Below are 21,943 nucleotides of genomic sequence, written 5' to 3' on the forward strand. Positions count from 1 at the left end.
GACTCAAAAAGTGCTATACCTGTCCTGTTTTTTATGCTGTTTCACATTAAAATAAATGGTTAAACAACACAAGAGACATGTGGCCAGAATTCCTCAGTGGAATATGAATCACCTGCACTGGTTCAAAAGCTTGACTGAGCCTCCACATATGATAACAATGGCATTATGTTGTAGATTTTAAATGTAAAAAAATAAATAAATGTACATTGAAAGATTACGTGTAGGCTTTTCTTTTTCAAAGAAAATAATAACATGCATAGATTTACTGCATCATAAAAAAAACATCCTGGAAAGGACACATTTTACTAAAAGAGCCAAGATAATGAATGAAATTACACAATTTTATTGTAATTAATTTCAATTGCTCTGATAATTCTTGTTCGCTCTCTAAATATTTGTTTTTTCTAAACCCAAGACAAGTATTCCTGTTAAATCATTCTGAGCTCAATTTTCAGTTTAAAGATTTCTCAGACAGTCATAATCCTGTACAGATGGTCTTCATATGACACTGCACTTGCACATATGCTGGTCATATAATAGTTATTTCAGATAGTATTTTTATAAGAGCGAAGTGAAGCAATTATTATTATTATTATGTGGTACCTAAATGATCAGTGTTTGCATGTGTGGTAAGCTTGAGGAGAATGAAAATGAAAGTTGAGTAGTACTGCTATTGGGCTCATTTGATGCTTTGGGTTCTTAACAAGTCACCAGTCACATGCCTGATGCTTATGTCATCATAGCAATTGGAAGCAAAGTACAAATAATTATCACCATCTTTATGCACAATATAATTTTCTAACAACATATCCATATGTTTGATATGCTTACATATATCTTAATGAGTTGCACATGACTATATTTTTATATATCATCCACACATTACCAAATACAATAGAATTTTTGTTACAAAACTACAATGTTTAGCTGAACAGTCGATATTATTGTATACGTAGTGATATTTCTCCCAGAAGCACTGACACTGAGAATGCAATGTACAATATCATTGGGAACTATCACATGAAGTTCCTCATCTTCCCTCCTGTGTTCATGACACAATTGCTTTCTCAAGCTATCAAAGTTTAACCTCTTCTTTATACACAACCAACTGTACAAGATTGTATGTCTAACCAACATTTCAGAAACAAATGGCAGCATGATTATAGCCCCATCTATTGGGCTAGGATGGAATCTCCTTGTGTTCTTAAGAGTTGCTGTCAATTTGCTTTTGCCAAATTATATTTTCAATCATTGCTTGCAATAGTTCTGAATATTCTACTGCACTCTGTCATATAAAGAATCTGAAAAACCCTGAAACTAAACACAGTTTCCAAATTTGCAAGTACATTATTTTTGGAATGTATCTACTATCTGCAGAAGGTGATTATATAAATATATCGGTTATTGGATTTGATTCATATGTAATCATAAAGTGGCATCTGCTAGCTGCAGTTACAGTGTTGCATGACAGTGCAGGAGGAATTGGCAACAGCCTAATGGTACCAAACATACAAATACTCTTTAAATCTTTCTTAGGCATTTGGTTATCTTGTTTTTTTCAACCAGACTTTGCGAATGAAACATAGACTGCTTTCTATGAATAGGTGGCTTTAAAGTCATATATAGCAAAAAACAATGTGCAGCTAGTCAGTTGAAAAATTCTCCCATCAGTTAGATAAAGTCCTAGCTCATTTAGCTGAACTAAATGATGTTGCTTGAAAGCATTTTAAATAATATTTTCTTTAAATTAATGTTAGTAGTGATTGAGTTTAGATATTTTGCCAACTTGGTAATCTAAACCACTCCCTCCATTTTGCAATATCCTTCTATGAAAGTTACTTCTTAAAAACTGAAAGACAAAAAACAAACCAGGGGACAAAAAATTGTTTGAACATTATATTATTAAACTACATCCTTAAAATGTTGTCAGTAAAGCCTCCACATGTTATTTTACTGATTTGAGAAAATGGTACATTTGAAAACACCAGTGTTGAAACTATATTACTTCAGCTTTTTGCAATATGTCATTGAAGAAGAAATATTTTTCTTTAAGAGGTTGATGTGCCTTTGCTGCTTCCCAGTTGGGGGAAAAGACAAATCCTACATAACTTCAGGCCAGAAAGCAGATTATTTTTTCAGTAGTTCCAAATAGTGTATCTTTGATGAAAACATCTTGAGTATTTACTTAAGTCTATCCCTATGATATTTCCTAAACAAATAACTTCCAAATCAAGGCATCTAAAGTGATTGGCATTGGGGTGTCCAATCTTCTGAAGCTTTGAGAGACATACAGATATTCAATTAATAATTGTAGTGAGTTGGTGTAAAATACAATAAATCATATTCTGTTGTATCAGACTGATTTAGTCATAATTATCCTTAAGAGTTTTATGTTGGCTTAGGGAAACTGCTGAAATAATAGAAGAGTCCATGGATTAATTTGTTTCTAGCATGCAGTTGATTAAAAAGTAGTTGTTGATTATACCAGAAAGACCTGAGGTGATGTTTAGGCTTCCTGAGAAAATATAAATCACAATATTAGTCCCCAAAACCTCTTTTATTTATACGGCTGTGAATTATGATCATTCACAGCCTACAAGGCTTCACAAACAGTCTATGAAGATTCCGACAGATGTCTGCTCGAGTTGCTTCAGTCTTTCAGGAGAATGTTGATAAGCACGCCCCTTATCTCCCTTGAAATGCTGCCAGAGACCTAATTGCCTAATTAGTTTTGCAAAGCCAAACTTAGCACAGTCAAACAGAACTTCTCAAAGCTTGAACCGACCAGATAAACTAACTGCTTCCTGCAAAAGTTCATGTCCCGTTCACTCCTCCTTTATGTCTTATGGGAGAGGCCAATAATCTCCAAGCCTTACTCCCAAGTCAGTCCTGTTTTTTTTATTGTTCTTGCCTTCTGATACCTCTGTGCATGTGCACACTGGGAACAGGTTCCCCGCTGATGTGCACACTGGGAACAGGGTCCTCACTGATGTCAGACTCTGGAGGCTCCGGAGGCAGCAAATAACTATCACATGGCCTTGGCCCCCTCTCTGCCTCTGACGCAGAGCCCTCGTCTGAGCCTTTCCCAGACTCCAGTATTGGCCCATGTTCCTCGCCAACCTCCTCACTGTCCCACTCGGCTGCCAGCTCCACAGGCCACCGGCGGACCACAACAGGTGACACCAGTTTGATATGCTGAACAAACTGACGAATTGCTTTAGACCCAACTGAATTCCAGTAATAGTTGGCTTTATATTCAGATGTTTTACAAAATCTATGAAGTAAGCCTGGTAGGGAGATGTTGAAGGTCCAGTAAGAGAAAAGGGCCAGATTGTTTCATATTTGGTTCATTATGTTCACCAATAAAAAGTCTTCTTCAAATCATATTTATAATCTGGTGATTTCATGGACATACAGTATCCTTCATTGACATAATCTTCATTACAACAGTATAGAAGTTGTTATAGTTCGACAGATAGCTTGTCTAACATCTCTTTTCAGATGAAAAGCATAAAAGTCAATTCTTTAAATCAACTCATAACAATGTAAATAATTAGCCTGAAAAGCCATGGTAGAGTTAAACTCAGAAAGCATCAGACAAAGAAAATACTTGAATGAATTCAGCATGACAGCTTTCTTATCATGGGACTCAAATGATAGGTTTTTCTTTCTTGTGCATTATATCAAAAATGTAGAAGACTTCGTCCATCAGGTATCATCAGGGGATGAATTCCATTTGATCAGAATGGGTGTACTGGGTGTTGTTGTCCAATTTATTGGTTAAGCCAGTTGTAAAGTTCTTCAGTTCTTCCTAATTAGTGAATGACATTGAGCAATAAGAGGCAATCGTAGCCTTCCTCTGTTTTATCTATCAGTTGTTTCTATTACTTATGAACAGTATCTAATTAATCAAATATATGCAAAGTTCTTCAGTGTTTTTCTATAAGAATTATATACAAATATGCCTTTTTGCTTTGCTTGCTCCTTAGCAAATGATAATTGTCTGGCTCCAACAAATTCACTACTAAATTGCGTTTGTAAGTCATCCCTTCTTTATTATGTATAAGCATTTCATACTGGCCATGAAGTACACCATGGAAAAGAGAACAGAACAGAAGAAGACCAAGAACCTGAGAAGAGCTAACATCAAGGCTGACACATGAAGAGCTCAAGTTGCAATTCCAAGAACTGTCTCATTTTCATATCTGTCAACTTAAGTAAGCAGCTTTCAGAATGTTGTATACTTATATTACAAAAGGAGATTCCATCATGCATGGCTGGAATTGAAACAACAATCACATATATAACAATCATTGGTACAGTCCTTAACGATTTATTTCTCTGTCGCTGTACATGTAATATCAGAAAAAATACCTTGTGTGTGTTAAAAAACAAAATATATTTTACTAATACAAACCAATTAGTAAGGACAATTCTTCCTATGTGTCCACATCATAAACCTCCTTCCAACCTATCTATATTGATATCAACATAAATGTATCATTTGTTATTGTCATTGAAGATAATTAATATATTACTCTTCTCAGCAACAGGGCAGGGAGACATCACTTGAGATTATGCAAAGAAGATTTAGATCATCTACCTCCTCAGCCTCAGAATCCTTAATAATCTATCAAATCCTTGTATTCCTCTCTCTTTTCTCTTCCTGTGAAATGTAGGGTAGGGGGCAAGGGCTATCTGAGCCATTTTCATACACCACATTTTGGGCTGGACTCAAGCTTCATCTATCTGATCGTTGTCTTGCTAATAGGTTTTCTCTCTTCCCTTCAAGGCCATCTTTTGTACTTACTACAAACTATCATGCCCGGTGAACAGCCTCACAGTTTGCATATGTCACCTTGCAGTCTTGCCTTCACAATAATATATAATACCCGGTGGCCACATTCATGGGGGATTCTGAGACTTATAGCTCTGACATATCAAGAATTTGGAAAGAGCTAAGCCACATGATAATTCCACAACCTGTGGAAGTAGGAACTAAAGAAAAACCACATGCCTCATCCTGATATCAGGGTTGTCATTCTTTACTTCACTGCCTTTCTTAACTTTACAACAATCTCCAACTGATAGTATTTTTCTATATTACCTGTACATGTCAGATTTGCCAACATCATTGCTACAATTTTGTAAATTAATTAGAAGCCTTTAGTTATAAATTTTAATTATTCAAAAAAAAAGAAACAAAAATATTTTCCACATGAAGGAGCAATACTGAAGTTATTTTTTAATTAAAAAATACAAGTAAATGTAAGGCTTTAAAGTACCAGATCTTGCTTGATTTGTGATAATAAAGACAGAGTTGCCCAGAAAAGATAGAAGCTCCTACAAAATGTTTTGATTGTTAACTTATTGTATATTGGCTGCCTTTGCTAATTATTGTATTGAGTATTGATTTGGTTTTAATAGTGGTTTTAAAATGCTACATTGATAAAAGATTATTGTTATTCGCAGTATTATCTAACATTGCTTTGAATTTTTTTTTTCAGTTTTATATAATTTTAAATTTTCTTTTCAACTTCTTCCCCCCAATTTTTTTTTCTTGGTTATGCTTTCAAATAAGTAAAATAAAAATAAAATATTATTCTAAATATACAAATAAACAAACATAATCTACGAAACAGCTCTAAAATATGAATGTCCATCCAGAAATTAATAACTCATAATTCATTGAAGATAGACCTTTGTGGATTTTTTCTGGTATAATTATATTTCAAAGATTCAAAGGTGTGGGTGGGGGGAAGTAATGATTCAGCTCTAGACAAATGGATTCAAAGTTGTACAACGTTATTTGTCAGCAGGGACAATAGAAATAGGCTGATATGAGAAAACATCAGGCTTTGAGAGAAATGCAGGCCATTATCTAGTACAGATAAAGCAGACTTTTATAAGAGCAGCAAACATTTGGGACAGTGCTTATGTTTGCCTTGCACTCATTTATTCCTTAGTGGATGAGTTAAACCTGTCCCACTCATGAAGAATTTAAAAATAAAAGTTGACCCAGGAGAGTATAGAGGGTTGGATAACTATGAGCCCATATTAAAGTGATCAGAGTTAAGGTGCTCTGTAACATCAGATATGTTACATTCCATATCCAGCACGATAATGAGCAGAGTTAAGGCTTGTGTTTGGCCATATTATAGAAACTAGCAGTTGAAAAAGTAAATGAAACTCAAATCAAGGTTAGCTTTATCATCCCAAAAGTTGGCAGGCAATTGAATGAAATCATACACAAGATGCCGGTTATTCACGTCAAGGTCAGAGAGTTGGTTACACATTATTTCTGCCCATTTCCAATATTATCAATATATGGAAGTGAAATTGCAACAATGTACTGTCTGTAACCCTCCCAGCAGCAAAAAAGCCTCTGAATTTGCAAATCAAATCGAAGTACTGCATATTTATTAAATACTGCATATACATCGAATTGGCTCCTTGCTTCACCTTGTAAATCTGCTTTGATAGGGAGATTTGAGCATTTTTTTTGTCGAATCAAACTATCCTTTCAGAGTTTTATCTTGCCATAATGGATATCTAAAACAAACAAATAAGGCAATATAATACTAACCCTAACCTTAAAATGGCTTCAATTACTTTACAACAGAAATATCAAAATCATCTTGTCCAGAAAGCTCATCTAATAAATACTGTTTTTTCCTATGTTTTACTTCATTCATAAAGATAAATGTGCTTTCTCCACCGAGGTGAAAGTTCACCTTCAATTTTTATAAAGGTAGAGAAAGAGGGGATTTTTTTAAACCAGTCATATAGATTTTTTTTTTAAAAAAAACATTATTTTACAGGAAGGAAGGAAGGTTTACCTTTCTGACTGGACTCAATATACTCTCTGGAGATTGCCTGTTGACAGTAGCTTCATCTCCTGGCTGAGACATAGATGGAATCACATTTCTATCAAGAGGAAGTGCTGGTTTTTGACCTTCTGATTCAGCAGAATCTTCACCAATCTTTCATAAAGAAATAGTACATAGATAAAATAGTTTATTCAGTCAATGACCAGCAAAATAAATGAATAATAAGCACATGGCAACAAGATCACTAACAGTATATAAATAAGTATTTATATTATCCAAACAAATGGATACTTTTCAGGCTTCATATATACGTATATTCTGTGTTAACCTGCCTTCATTTGGCTGCCTAGATATTACCAATTTACCGTAGAAGCTGGCATCCATTTTGAGTTTCTTAAATGTCCTTACCACAGCATTTCAGTGAACACATCTTTTCTCAAATGAACTTCATAATTCTTTCAAAATTTTGAGGTGGCTTTTGACCGCACATAAAAGACATTTATGAGATTACGGAAATCTGGGAGAGCACCAGTTGCTGGGAATCAGCAGAGTGGTAAAAATAGTCCCCAGATCCTATTTTTCTCAGTCATTTAGTTTGAATTTTTGTTGTTGTTACTTTTGTTTGTTCAATGTTATTATTTTAAAAAGAATATTATTTGAATTAAAACATGGTAAATCACACTGATTGCCTTTCAGCTGAAAATATATTAATAACTTTTATAAATAAAAAGATTGTGCTATCTTAAAATAACATTTCATTATTATTCACCTCTGAGACACTATTTTCATTCCACTGGTATTTTAAACTTATAATGTTATTTATGATGAAGAGGAAAATATTTCTTTTACCGAATATTCTCACATCATTTCCCCAGGTAATGAATCTGAGCATAATTTTTCCTCAAAATTGTTATTTGCCCTGGGAAAAATACCAGTTTTCCTCCAAGAAAAGGACTAACGTCTTGGGAAGAGGAGTTTTACCCAATTTTTTAATATAAAAAAGAAACTGCCCGAGGAGCTGCTGATACAGTTCTACAGAGGAATTATTGAGTCTGCCATCTGCACTTCTATAACTGTCTGGTTTGGTTCTGCAACCCAACAAGACAGACACAGACTTCAGAGGATAATTAGAACTGCAGAAAAAAACTATTACTGCCAACCTGTTTTCCAATGAGGACCTGTATACTGCACGAGTCGAAAAGAGGGCCGTGAAAATATTTACAGACCCCTCGCATTCTGGACAGAAAATTGTTTCAACTCCTAACCTCAAAACGACACTATAGAGCACTGCACACCAGAACAACTAGACATAAGAAATTTTTTCCCCCGAATGTCATCACTCTGCTGAACAAATAATTCCCTCAACACTGTCAAACTATTTACTAAGTCTGCATTACTATTACTATTAGTCTTCTCATCGTTCCTATCACTCATCTCCTCCCACTTATGACTGTATGGCTGTAACTTTGTTGCTTGTATCCTTACGATTTATATTGATTGTTTCCTACTATGATTTGATTGCTTATTTGTATCCTAGGACTATCATTAAGTGTTGTACCTTATGATGCATGATGAATGTATCTTTTCTTTTATGTACACTGAGAGCATATGCACCAAACAAATTCCTTGTGTGTCCAATCACACTTGGCCAATAAAGAATTCTAAGGAAAGATACAGATTTCTCCTACCAGACATGTCCGACTCTAGGGAGCAGCGCTCATCCCTGATTCACAGTTAAAGATTATGATTACATATGCGTATGAATTATGTTTGGGTGTAGAATTATGTAGCCTCTCTCTCTCTCTCTCTCTCTCTCTCTCTCTCTCCCTCCCTCTCCCTCTGAGGGGGGCACGTGTATATATGTGTTACATATGTGTACATTTTTGAGAGCAGGCAACAAAAATCATTTTTAATATGTTCCCGCAATAAAGGTTATTTATCTATATATCTAAGAGTCGGAATTGTCCAAAGACATATGTGATCATGTGGCTGGCATGACCACATGCCGAAGCCACATGGAACACTGTTATCTGGAAGGGTTAGCTATTTATCTAGCTATTTGCATGTGCTTGCTTTTAGGGCGCAAGAATTGGGGCAGGAATGGGAGCTCACTCTGTCACATGCTACTTAGGTCTCAAACTGCCAACTTCCGATTGACAAGTCCAGCATCTTAATGGGTCGTTCCCCCTTACAGCATGGAAATATAGAGAGAAAATTCACTCCTAATTATAGACTGGGCATTTGTCAGTGGATTCTATTTAAACGAAGTTTGATATAACTTTAATACTAGTTGACCCTTAAAGTGACATGTCCAGCCTCTCTCTTTTCTTGATTTGTCAGACACCATGTTCTGCCCCACCATGCACTAACTGTCTATTTGCTAAGGATTCTCCTTTAGGTTTTGTAGTGGTCTAAGAGCTTGAAAATCTAGGCATCCTACAATCACATGAAAGCAAAAACAGGACAGTTTAATGGGGTTCTGAGTAACATGACAATATTAATCCGCCATCCTCTCCTTGATGTTATCCTTGATTTGCACTCCATCTTTCTGATCTGGTAAGCATTCTCTGTTCTGGAGAGGCCCAAAACATTTAAAAGCAAAAACAAACATTAAAAAGTTTTTTAAAAACCTGCTTAAATAAACATTAAAATTATCTAACAATTCTTCACCTGGAGAAAGAGAAACATATTTGCAGATTTCCCTTAAAAAATGAGAGAATGGGAGTCAAATGCAATCCATAAGAAACTGTTCTGTAAATTTATTTTTTCACATAAATTTAAATGGAAAGCTTAATATTTCAAGCCTAACTTAAAGATCAGTTACCTGATAAACATATCTACTTGGATTTATTTAAAATAAGGTTAAAAGGTATCCTGTGGTAAGATGAATGGCCAGTAAATTTTACAAAGAAACTAATAAATAAGGTTAAATAAGCAATTATTTCTTAACCTGGGCTAAATGTCTTTTACTCAATCCTTCACCAGCCCTGTTTCAGATTGAATATTCATTAATGTTAACAAAGATGTCACCAAATATATAAAATCAAAAGAAAATAAATCTAGTCAGCTCACTTGCTGCACTTCTTCTTGGTTTTGCTGCTGAACTGTGGCTGGCTGCCTGACAATGTAGTTTATCTGGCCAACAATGGTTTGCTGCACATGCTGAGGCTGCTTGGCCTGATTGAGTTGCAGGCTGGGTTGCTGAGCCTGAAGGAGAAGCTCCAAATCTTTCTTCATTTCCTCCAGTTCAAATTGGTGGTGCATGATGTCCAAGCTCTGTTGTATCACGTGTTCGTGAGATTTCTCATTTGGGCCTGCGGCAGGCGACTGTTGAGGTGAGAGGGGTGGTGGGGGTGGCAATGCATGTTCCTGTTGTGGTGGCTGTGGCTGTGGCTGTGGCTGAGGCTGTGGTGGTGGCGGCTGTGGCTGTTGCTGCAAATTATTCAGCTTTAGCTTCTGGAGGGGACCAACTTGAACCTGCACTGTTGGACTGTGAAGAGAAGACTGTACAGGGAGTTGCTGGGAATGACTACCTTGGCTTTGGTGGTCATCCTGTGACGAAAGGGGATAAATAGGTGGAAGGTGCATTGGCTGCTCTTGGGAGTTCTTGCCCAACCTGGTAGTTAGGCCATCAGGCTCTTGATGAGATTTCTGCTCAGCACACGGCTGCATGCTTTTCAGCACCCGTGGGGCACACCTCTGCTCCCTCTCATGTTGCTGCAAGCTGTACTGCACAGGGAAATGTTGTGGGTGGTGTTGCTGTATTTCAGAAGCCTGGCGGAAAGGCTGAGGGTGGCTCACAGTTTGATGAGAAAGCTGCCCTTTGTTCATATGTGGGATATTAAGGCAATGGGCAAAGCACATAGGTGCCAGGCAATGGACAGGAGGCTGATATTGGTGGGGCTGGTTATTGAGTGGGTCATGTTGTGGCACTGGAGAATGATGGCCATGATGGTGATACAGAGATGGCTGCATTCCTTGTATACTTGCATATGTTGGTACATCTGAATGGTGGCTTGGGCCCCCTTCCATTGACAAGTGGCCTAAAAAGAACAAACCAAAAATAATGGGGGAATAGCATCAATAGTCTTCATTTTAAGATTCTTTATCCACAATAGGATGTCTATGGAGATTCTCAGTCATCCAGATCATGGTTGTCCCAAAGGACCTTTTTCAAGAGATGATTGAACTTTCTGGTTTATCTTTGAAGATGTTTTGCTTCTCATCCAAGAAGCTTCTTCAGCTCTAACTCTTGTCTCTTGAAAAAGTACCTTTGGGACACCCAGAACAGAACAATTTCATATTCAGTAGAAGGTGTAATGAAGTACCCATCTAAAAGTTTTCCATCCTGGAATTCTGCTGATCTGAAACAATAAGTATAAGAGCAGCAGGAAAGCAGCACTGATCAACTAAATTCTGAAAGATAGTTCTACTCTAAAAACATAGTACTGAGTGAAACTAATGATTTGATCCAATCTGTCAGTACGTATTTTTATAAGTAAGTATGAGACTAATATATGACTAAAATTGTTGATATTTTATCAAAATGTTAAGCATCAGGAATCAAAAATGGATATCGTAAAACACATGTCTAAAGTGTGCCCTTTTCTAATTCTAATTCCGGTCATTGTTGATTATCTACCCAAAAAAACACTGAACTAAACTAATGTACATTGAAGGAGGGCACTACAATATAGTAATGAATAGAATATCAATCCACAGAAATCCTTAATAATCAAAATAATAATGTGGTTGTCCCAGTGCTTATCAGGACACTGGGTGCATCAACAAAGTGTCATCATAGTCCCAGGTTCAGAAGCCTGAAGAAACCAATTTTGGGAAAAACTGTCAGCAATCCTGTTATGCCATTTAGCCTGAAAATATAATATTTTCTCCATTTATCAGTTAAACAGGAGACTGGATCACTAAGATAATCAGAGATGTTTTATTTTCAATATGGCAACAAAAAGGAAAGCACTTGGCTCTGCCAGTCATCTAAAACCCTCCAGTGACTCCAGAGAACTCCTGGAACAAAGCTCTTTTATTTTGAAATGCCCAGCCTGCAGTTTCTTACAATGAGTTCTCCTAGATTCTGATTATGTTCTGTTCTGTCACATCTAAAACTTTTTTGGATCTGTAAGAAACAATTCTGAACTGGCTTCCTCATTCCTAGGCCACAAAATCATTAGAGAAAGGGCAATATCACTTACTGTACATAGAGATAAAGAACCACTCTCTGTCTCTCATTTTTTTCTCTGTCACACACACAAATACATTTTTTTCAAAAAAAATGTACAATTATACAATATACTGTTTTACCTATATTGGATAGTTGTTTAGTCCAAAAAGACGGGTCCCACGTGAATCTGATCTTCCAAGGACAACCCACATCTGCATTACAGTTGGTTTCCAGCAAACGCTGAATCTGAAAAACAATCTAGTAACAAACCAGAGAATTATAGTTTGATGCAATAAAAATATAATTGGCTGCTTATAGCTTAGGATTTGAAATGGGCACCTAATCCTATATTTCAATTATTGTTTACATTCACTATGGGCTGGGTTTCATATTCAAGTGGAGATTCCTAAGCTATAATGAACTGAAAAGAAAAATGAATAGAATTCCATTTACCATAAAATAAATTATCTTGCATTTAACTCAGTTTTATCAGCATTAGGAATTTTGAAGGCAACAAAGTTGGCCACCACAGTAATTAAATGAGGATAAAATCAATGTGTCTCGCATGAAAAGCCATTCCAGAATAATGTTTATTATACCATATTTCCCCCTTTCCTTGTCTATTGTGAGCCGCCCGGAGTCCTTCGGGAGTGGGCAGCATACAAGACAAATAAATACAAATACAAAATACAAATACCACATTTATGACCACAATGAGCCCAAAATTTCTGTTAAGTAAGATGTTTGTTAAGTGAATTTTGCCCCATTTTACAACTTTCTTGCCACAGTTGTTAAGTAAGTCATTGCAGTTGTTAAGTTAATAACCTGGTTGTTAAGTGAATCTAGCTTTCCCACTGACTTTGCTTGTCAGATGGTCACAAAATGTGATCACATGACTTTGGGGAACAACAACAGTCATAAATATGAACCAGTTGCCAAGTACTGGTTTTGAATTTTGATCACATGATCATGGAGATGCTACAAAGGTCCACTGTGAAAAATGGTCATCAGTCACTCTTTTCAGTGCTTTTGTAACTTTGAACGGTCACTAAATGAACTGTTGTAAGTTGAAGACTAGCTATATTTTTTCTTTGAGACTTAACAACTATTTACTTCTGTTGGGGTGACTATTTTTATTTGCTTTTAAAAGCCTTTTAAACATTTTATTCGTAGGAACAGGGTACTTTTGACCTATCAGTACCTTCTTCTCATTGTCTACTTATATTATTTCTCTCTTCATAATCTTTCAATGATCATTTAAGAAAGATCAATCTGAGTAATTCTTATAGCACACCCCTCTGTTCATTTAAAAGGTCAAACTACACTTTAGACAAGAAGGCCATCTAAAGTGTCTCGGAGTGAGCATTTACTCTTACCAGTTCTTTACTGAAGAGGAATGGAACGGTGCTTTTACTGCATACTGCCCAGCTAAGAAAGTTTTGCACGTGTTCAAACTGCCTGTTTAACATCATAATTCCCTGAAGCTGTTGTTCCATTTTTTGCTTCCTTTCACTGGTGATCCGCTGTCAACAATCAGAAACAAAGAAGCAAACAGTCATTTAAAAATATAGCTTGCTTGGTAATAAATGGCATCTATATTCAAAATGAGATATAAAAAAACCACAAATTAGATCAGGAGTAAAAACCTTTGCTAAGTCAATAGGCACAAATAAAATGGTTCAAGTCTATGCTCGGCATTCTCAGAAAATGGCTGCCACAGAGGAGTGATTTCTTCACATAACATTTAGGCATGGCCCAATAAGCACAGCTACTCCCAAAGTATTCATTCCCAGAAAAATAAACTGTTTTTGTAGCTCTCTATCATCTCAAGAATTTTATGACTGTAGCTTAGTTTTGTCTCTTTTTCTGTGTAGATGAGCAAGCATCCAATAGAACAGCCAACCCTAACCCTAACCCTAACCCTAACCCTAACCCTAACCCTAACCCTAACCCTGAAGCATTTCTTGTAAATATAATTATCAATAGAGGCTGAACTTTTGGTTCTAGCACCCTGGCTAATTTATTTCTAATTTTTAAAAAATCTTTGAAAATTAATTCAAGTTATGATTAAACACTAATGCTTTAACCAATAAAGAGCCAAGGTGGCGCAGTGGTTAAATGCAGCACTGCAGGCTACTGCTAGATCAGCAGGTCAGCGGTTCAAATCTCACCGGCTCAAGGTTGACTCAGCCTTCCATCCTTCCGAGGTGGGTAAAATGAGGACCCAGATTGTTGGGGGCAATATGCTGACTCTCTGTAAACCGCTTAGAGAGGCCTGAAAGGCCTATGAAGCGGTATATAAGTCTACTGCTATTGCTATTGCTATAATAAAGAGTGGGAAAAGTAAGTTTTCATTCATTCTCTTTTCCTTAGAACAGAAACTGCCTTCAGTATTAAATTCCTGCAAATCTAGGTTGACATTGTGAATCTCAATGATGGTACAGATCTAATAAATATCCAGCCGTTTCTCTGTCTCTGTAATAGCCCAGGGAATTGCTTTTTCCAAAACATCCCATTTTTATGTTCCCTCAACTAGTGTCAGCTTTCCCAGGTAGATCAGATAGGAAGCATAACTACATAAGCTAATTCTACTTTACTGTAAGGCTACATTAACAGAATCTTACTAGTCTGGTAGTTGAAATTTCCCAGAGTCTTTTTTTACACTCAAGATGTTACAGTGATTTTCTTCTGAGTTTCTTTCCTTGCTCATTATGCATCAATTGTCTATGTCCTCTCAAGATTCCCTAGGCAGCATTTCTCTTCCCTCCCACAAATCTCTATCCCAAAAATAAGCCCTAGAATGTTTTATATGTGCTCATAATATAAGCCCTACTACCAAAATAAGCCCTACTTAGGAGCTTGAGCAGCTGCCCGCCCAGCCATTCCACCTAGTTGCTTGCGATGCTGCAGCCACAAGGTGAGGAAGGGTGGTGGTGGAGCTGCATCATGTGCCCCACCCCGGCTTACCTCAGGGCACCTGCAGCCAGGCCATTCATGCTCTGACAGTTGCCTCATGGCGGCAGTACTAGCACCCATGTGCAGACAAGCCCACATGACTGGAGGCCCACTTCTGCTCACTTGCAGCCTCAATAGAACAGGAGGCTGAGTGATGTGTCTTTGTGCCACGGCCATGAGGCAAGGCAGATGTCAGGGAATGGACAGCCTGGCTGCAGAGCCATGAGGTAAACCGGTAAGAGGCACATGAGGCAGCTCCACTCACCCCCGCCTCAGCTCATGGCTGCAATACTGGCACGTTGCTCTGCCTCCTGTTCTGTTGTGGCTGCGAGGAAGCAGAAGAAGCGGGCCAGTGGCCATGGGAGGTCCTGCAGGATGGGGCTGGTGGAGTCGCCGCTGAGAGGTGAGGCACATGTTGGAGCTTGGGTGACCTGGCTGTGGAGCTCTGAGGTAAGCTGGTGTGGTGTGCATGGCGCAGCTCCACCACCTTGCATCATGGAGACAGCACTGCCCTGCAGTGAGCAAGCAGAAGGCGGCGGCCTCCCTTATATGGGAAAAAAAATACAGACACACCCTGAAAATAAGCCCTAGTGTTTATTTTGGGACCCAAAAGAAAGTAAGACCCGGGGAAACACTGGCATAACGAGTGAGTTTATCAACCAATCAGTACTACAGTAAATTGGCATCTCCTGCCTCATCTTCTTAGCTTCAAGAACCATCCGATTTACCTCCAACTGTTCAAGGAGAACATTTGTCCGCTTATTTATTTCACTGATCAGGACCATTTTGGCCATTTTGATCTGATTTTCTATTTTCCGTTGCAAGTGTTTTGCTTCAAACAATCTGTAGAGAAAGATTAACAATTTCAATAACTATAATCATGTTTCAAAATGTTTGGAAGAAATCATATTTATGGAGGTTAAAAATGAGATTATATGGGTTATATATGCAGATAATGTGTGCAGAGTGAATTTGTATATGGATTTAGGGCCTGAATCTTTCAAGTTGCAAGATGCATTGATCCACCTAATATTTACTGTTTAGCATTTGTACACAGATAAACATTTAAATGATATACTTAATGGGCTTATCATTTTTTTCTCAAAGTGGAGAATAGTTTTGCCAATATTAAGCACTACATATTTAAATTTTATTTGCCAGAACTTTTGAACAACTATTAATTGTATAACATTCAATATTTACTTGTCACACATAAGAGTTTCAATTTTATTTTAAGGGTATTTTGGTATCTATTTTCACATCTTGAAGAAAACCAACCTAATGTTCCACCACTTTTTTTCTCTGAAATGATATCACACAATATAACTTTATACCCATAGAACACGGCTTCTTACTTTTTATGAATATTTATGAATATAAAAATCTTTATATTCTTTATATTTTTAATAGATTTTAATAAATATTTCAGAAACTAAATAAATAAACAGGTTATTTAAACAATGCCACCATATAGGCTATATATACTGACAGTGTCCTAACCTGTACTAGGTTACTTACTGCCCAGCAAGTCATAGTCCATATCAAAGTTACACTTCTGTAAACATAGAAAAATGTCACTAAAGAAATCAGGGAAAGAGAAAACCTTAAAGATATGGAATGCTCAAGGTTGATATGAGGATTTTCTCATAGCTGAGGATTATTAGTTAATACACGACAACTATGGTGCTTTAAACAACAGCATGACTGTATGATGTCAATCCACAGTGAAAGACGCTATGAATTTGAATGAATGGACAATTTATAGAGTTATAGAGGCACCAAATCATTCTCTACATAGTCCCAGGAATTAACTCTTAGAAATACAAATCAGTTAAAAAACCCATTACACAATTCAGCTTCTTAAAAGAGGCATCTCCTCAATTACCTGTCTTCAATATGTTTAGCTGAGACTTGCATTACATTTTTTTTCTCTTCTACTTTGCAGGTAATGCTTTCCAGGATAACCCTCTGATTTTGCAATGCCTCTTGAAGATGCCTGAATCTAAGAGAAAAAAAGAAAAGTCTTGGAAATTTTACCTGGGTTCAGAAGGCCAATCAGATAGTTTTCCTAACAGCTTGCCAACCCCTCCTCTTAAGATCGATCCCTTCAAAATTCATTTCTATTCTCCCTCCCAATTCCACAGGAATTAAACAGCAATTCTATATCCCTCGACAACATCCTGCATAGCAGAGATTGGCAGCATATTGCACTCTACATGGGGCAGCCCTTGAAGAGCATTCGGAGACTTCAGCTTGTCCAGAATGCAGCCACGCGAGCGATTGTGGGTGCACCTCGGTACACCCACGTTACACCTATCCTCCGCGAGTTGCACTGGCTGCCTATTGGACTCCGGACGCGCTTCAAGGTGCTAGTCGTTACTTTTAAAGCCCTACATGGTATTGGACCTGGGTACTTGAGAGACCGCCTTCTGCCAATTACCCTCTATGACCAATTAGATCCCACAGATTAGGCCTCCTCTGGATTCCATCAACTAGCCAGTGTCGACTGTCGACACCCCCCCCCGGGGGAGGGCCTTCTCTGTGGCTGCTCCAGCCCTCTGGAACGATCTCCCCGTGGAGATTCTCACCACCCTTCAGGCTTTCCGTGAAGCCGTTAAAACCTGGCTGTTTCGGCAGGCCTGGGGCTGTTGAGTTCCCAGCCCCACTCGAATGGTTGCGGCTGTTGATGAGTTTTTAATTTGTTGTTTGTATTTGTTTTGTCTTCTTGTTTTTTGTACTCCCCCTTTCCCCATTTGGTTTTGTTAGCCACCCTGAGTCCCCTCGGGGAATAGGGCGGCATACAAGTTTAATAAAACTAAAACTAAAACATATATTCCTTGACCTAATTTTTGGCATGTGTGGGAAGCCTAAAGCCAGAGAAAGTGGGCAAGAATACAATAGCAATAGCACTTAAGACTTATATACCACTTCATAGTGCTTTACAATCCTCTCTCAGAGGTTTATAGAGTCAGCATATTATTCCCAACAATTTTACCAACCTTGGAAGGATAGAAGGATAAATCAACTTTGAGCTGGTCAGAATCGAACTTCTGACAGTGAGCAGTGAGTTAGCCTTAACACTGCATTCTAACCACGGTTCTGGTGTGACGGAGGAGCCTCTCCAGTGATTATTTCAGATCTGTGTCTATATCAATGAGAGTCTATGGAGATTCTCGGTTATCCAGATCATGGTTGTCCCAAAGTCACAAGAATGACCTGGATAAAAAAGCACCTTAGGGATATCAATGACAGCCATTTTTGTGTAGTGGTCAAAAGAACTGGATTAAAAACTGCTAATCTAATCTAATCTTAAACACAAAGCCATCTGAGTGACTTTGGGCAAATCACTCTCTCTCAATACTAAGAGGAAGAAGACAATGGCAAATCACTTCTAAAAATACTGCCACAAATTTTTGCTGCAGGGACTATGCCAGGTGAGCATCAGGAGTCAAGGCACAAAAATGAAAACGGACAAAACCTCTCTCTCCATGGCCCAGAGTTAGAGAAACAATAAAAAGAAAGAGAAAACGATGGGAAGAACAAAATAGGTAGAAAACAGCAACAACAAAAAGGAGAGCTATATGCTACAAGCTGCTCAGAGTTGCTGTTACAGAGATTTGTGTATTTATTTATTACAAATTCATTAAATAAATACATAAACAAAATAAAGCCCTATATATTTTTGACTCTAGTCCTACTTAAAATGAGCAGGGTCTCAAATGCATTCTCATTGGCTTTACAGCACTGATTTATAGTGGGTCAGAGAAGCTTCTTTGGTGTGGCCAGAAATAGGAGTGGGCACGTGGCTGTTGAAAAACTGAAAGGAGGGAGGAATTCCAGCAGGTATAGCTTGCTTGAAAAGTTATACCTGCTCCAATTCCCTTTTCTGCCTAAGTCTTAAAAAGTGAAGGGATCTTGTCTCTTATTGTACCAAGCCACCTTTGGATGAGACAACATGGCAATTTTGTTTTCCTACCTGTGATCCTTGTGCTCTGTCAGAAGGCAGCAGCGACAGGTAAGGACGTCACAAGTCTCACAAAACAGCTTAAGCCTCTCTTGGCTATGCAGCGGACAAAACAAGGGATTTTCATTGGCTTCCCCTTCAACTCCTGAAAAATAAAACATTGCTATAAAATAAGAACAATTGCAATTGCCTCAATATCAGGCACAGGAGACAAACTGGTCAGTCAATTCCTGTCAGCTCATGGACTGGCAGTCAGTTGAACCAAAAAAAAATGCACCCTGCATTTGCAGGAAAAATTCTAGGGGAAAAATACAGATATAATACATGTTGAAGATGATTTTTAGAGAAAGATTGGTATAAATGTATGATTACTAAGTGGTCTTGTATAATAAATTCTGAAAGTTAACACAATTAATCTCAGATTGTCAGGAGTCATGTATTTTATATCCATCAAATTTCACGCTCATATGTAAATCATCTAAATCCTTCACATGCAAATATCATAAATTTATTATGCTCCACTATTTCAATTTAGAACTGAAAATCTTGTAGAGAAAAGAGCAGAATGTAACTCTTTGTACAGTGCCTTTAAAATACACCATGTCCTTCCTCTGGAAGGAACTAGGGAAAAAAAACAACCAAAAGTAGAGAAAGAATATGCATTTAGGTGAGTCCACAGAATTTTAGAATCTTTTTCAGTTTCTCTTTGCTGATTGCCCTTTTCAGCAATTTTCAGGAAGGATACAGACATTCTAGACTAGCAGCCGCTAACCTTTTGGGCACTAGGGACCAATTCCATGGTGAGAGGTTTTTCAGTGGGGGTGGCGGATCACTGAATTCTGTTGAGAACTGCATCACATTAGCTAAGGCACTGTTTCTATACACGCACAGGTCCAATAAGTGAATTACAGATATATTGTTCAGCAAAAGAATGGGAAAAAACATGAGCTGGTTCCATTTCTACCTGAACATCCTTTCAAGGAGACTGGCAAATAATGTTCTCCTCCTGCTTCTTTGCTGTGGCTGTGTTCTTCCGTACATAAGCTACAAAGCCACTTGTTGCAGTTTGTACACAAACTGTGTGCAGGTCTTTTTTCTTTGCAACCAGAGCAATTCTGTAATAGATTCGAGCAGGAGAAAAATATAATTACATTGGGATGATTTCCATTAGCTGACAGAGTCACTGTCTCAATATAATGTATATTTGGAAGTTATTCTTTTTAAAAGGTGGCATTTGCTATTTAATAGATCAGCAGTAGTTTGGAGCACATAAAACTATTATGGCGCAGGTCACCGCTTTACTAGCATCTTATAGCATTATCCAGCCTTTGAAATCAATAATTTAAGGCAGGATTTATATGACTATAGCGATAGTTGGCTATGAGATAATATAAATCATTAGAGAGAAAATAGTCTTAATGGACAAAGAGATTTCCATTTTTTAAACACTACATAAGAGACAGAGAAAAATCAGGGAATGGTGAATTCACACAAAGAAGGTGTTAAATTGTGCAGACTATTCATTCTGCTAATATGTGGATTGCAAACTTACCTGATCATCAAATCAAAGAAAGTCCTTTTTCAGAGACCACCCAACTAAACTGAGAAATTTTAGAGACACCCAGTGACATGTTTCCAATAGAGAATGTAAAACTTGAGCACCTTATCTAGTGGCAGAGGTAAATAACATATATTCTTTGACATATTACATTACCAAGCCATTTAAAACAGAAGCATGGGATTTCTAGCTCTCTTATTATGACTGTATGAGTGCCAAGCATCCTTCATCATCAGCCATGCTAACCAGGGTTGCTGGGAGTTGAAATTTAATAACGACCCATTTTCCACCCTTGGTTTTAAATGGCAACATTTCACATTCTGCACCATACACCATACATTTGACAAGAGAAATGAAAAAACAACCACATGATCCGTGCTTCTTGATCTCTAACCATATATAATTCACATATTCAGTGAATGGATAAGGAGTCTGAGAGTTCAGGTATAGGAAGCTTACAATAAATTAGGAAATCTTTATATGGATGAGACATATTTAAACTATTTCATCATATCCTATGTTTTTCTTTGCACCTCAAAATATATGGGAAGTAACAGGTAAGAATATCCTTTCAGTCTTAAACTTTGTTCTATTTTTCTAACACGTGTTTATCAGAATTCAAGCATAGCTGCAAGGTAAAATATAAATGTATCCAATCAAACATGATAGTAAATCACCTGTTGCAATTTTTAAAAAATGAAAGCAAATAGAAAAGTAGCAGATTCTCATGATTTTGTTCTCCCTAACTAATAACTACCCTGTTTCCCTGAAAATAAGACCTCCCCGGATAATTAGCCCAATCAGGCTTTTGAGTACATGCACTAAAATAAGCCCTCCCTGAAAATATTGCAACACAGCAACAGCCATGTGTTGTGCTCCCTACCTCCTGCACCTCAAAAATAACAAGACCTCCCCAAAAATAAGGCCAAGCACTTATTTTGGGGGTCAAAAGAAAATAAGATCCTATCTTAAATCCTTGAGTTCTTGGAAATGTTATTTCCAAGTTGGCAGATCATAACTGGAATGTCTGTCTTCAAATGTCTTTTTCTAAAGCCTATGTTCCTTTTTTCAGGTTTCCCTCGATTTGTTTTGGCAAACGTGCAATAATTCTTCAACAGAAGCACACATACCCATACTAGTCAGAAAAATGCCCATAGTCTCATGGAACTGTTTGGAGTTTATAGATCCTACACTTGTAGATCCTGTACAACTATGGTTAACTATAAATCTAAATTTCAGCAAAAAGTAGTGTGGCCATGACAAATAATATATATAAAATTCTTCATCTCCAGATCATACTCAGTACTGCCTAATAAAGAAACCCAAATCTAGCATGTGGCCAACTATAACTTTAGCTATATAGAACTATAGCTTCCATGAAACCCTGAGCTGCTGTAACCATTATGGCCTCAGCCTGGATATCTAAATCCTCCAGAACTGCCTCTTTGGTGTCTTCA

At 37.4% G+C, this 21,943-nt stretch overlaps 1 protein-coding gene across 1 annotated transcript in view; it reads right to left on the reverse strand.

Moving 5' to 3' along the window:
• Positions 1 to 21,620, reverse strand: part of TRIM66 (tripartite motif containing 66) — a 40,747-nt gene extending 19,127 nt beyond the window's left edge. Inside the window, exons 1-9 of the mRNA XM_032212896.1 lie at positions 21,617 to 21,620; positions 19,893 to 20,111; positions 18,941 to 19,073; positions 16,850 to 16,966; positions 15,693 to 15,807; positions 13,386 to 13,532; positions 12,150 to 12,267; positions 9,903 to 10,873; positions 6,840 to 6,983 (exon numbers count right to left, since the gene is read on the reverse strand). Of these exons, the coding sequence (XP_032068787.1) occupies positions 6,840 to 6,983; positions 9,903 to 10,873; positions 12,150 to 12,267; positions 13,386 to 13,532; positions 15,693 to 15,807; positions 16,850 to 16,966; positions 18,941 to 19,073; positions 19,893 to 20,111; positions 21,617 to 21,620 (1,968 nt within the window). The remainder of the gene's footprint in view (positions 1 to 6,839; positions 6,984 to 9,902; positions 10,874 to 12,149; positions 12,268 to 13,385; positions 13,533 to 15,692; positions 15,808 to 16,849; positions 16,967 to 18,940; positions 19,074 to 19,892; positions 20,112 to 21,616) is intronic.
• Positions 21,621 to 21,943: the final 323 nt, after the last annotated feature.

This window comes from Thamnophis elegans, chromosome 1 (genome assembly GCF_009769535.1).
Source record: "Thamnophis elegans isolate rThaEle1 chromosome 1, rThaEle1.pri, whole genome shotgun sequence".
Lineage (NCBI taxonomy): Eukaryota > Metazoa > Chordata > Lepidosauria > Squamata > Colubridae > Thamnophis > Thamnophis elegans.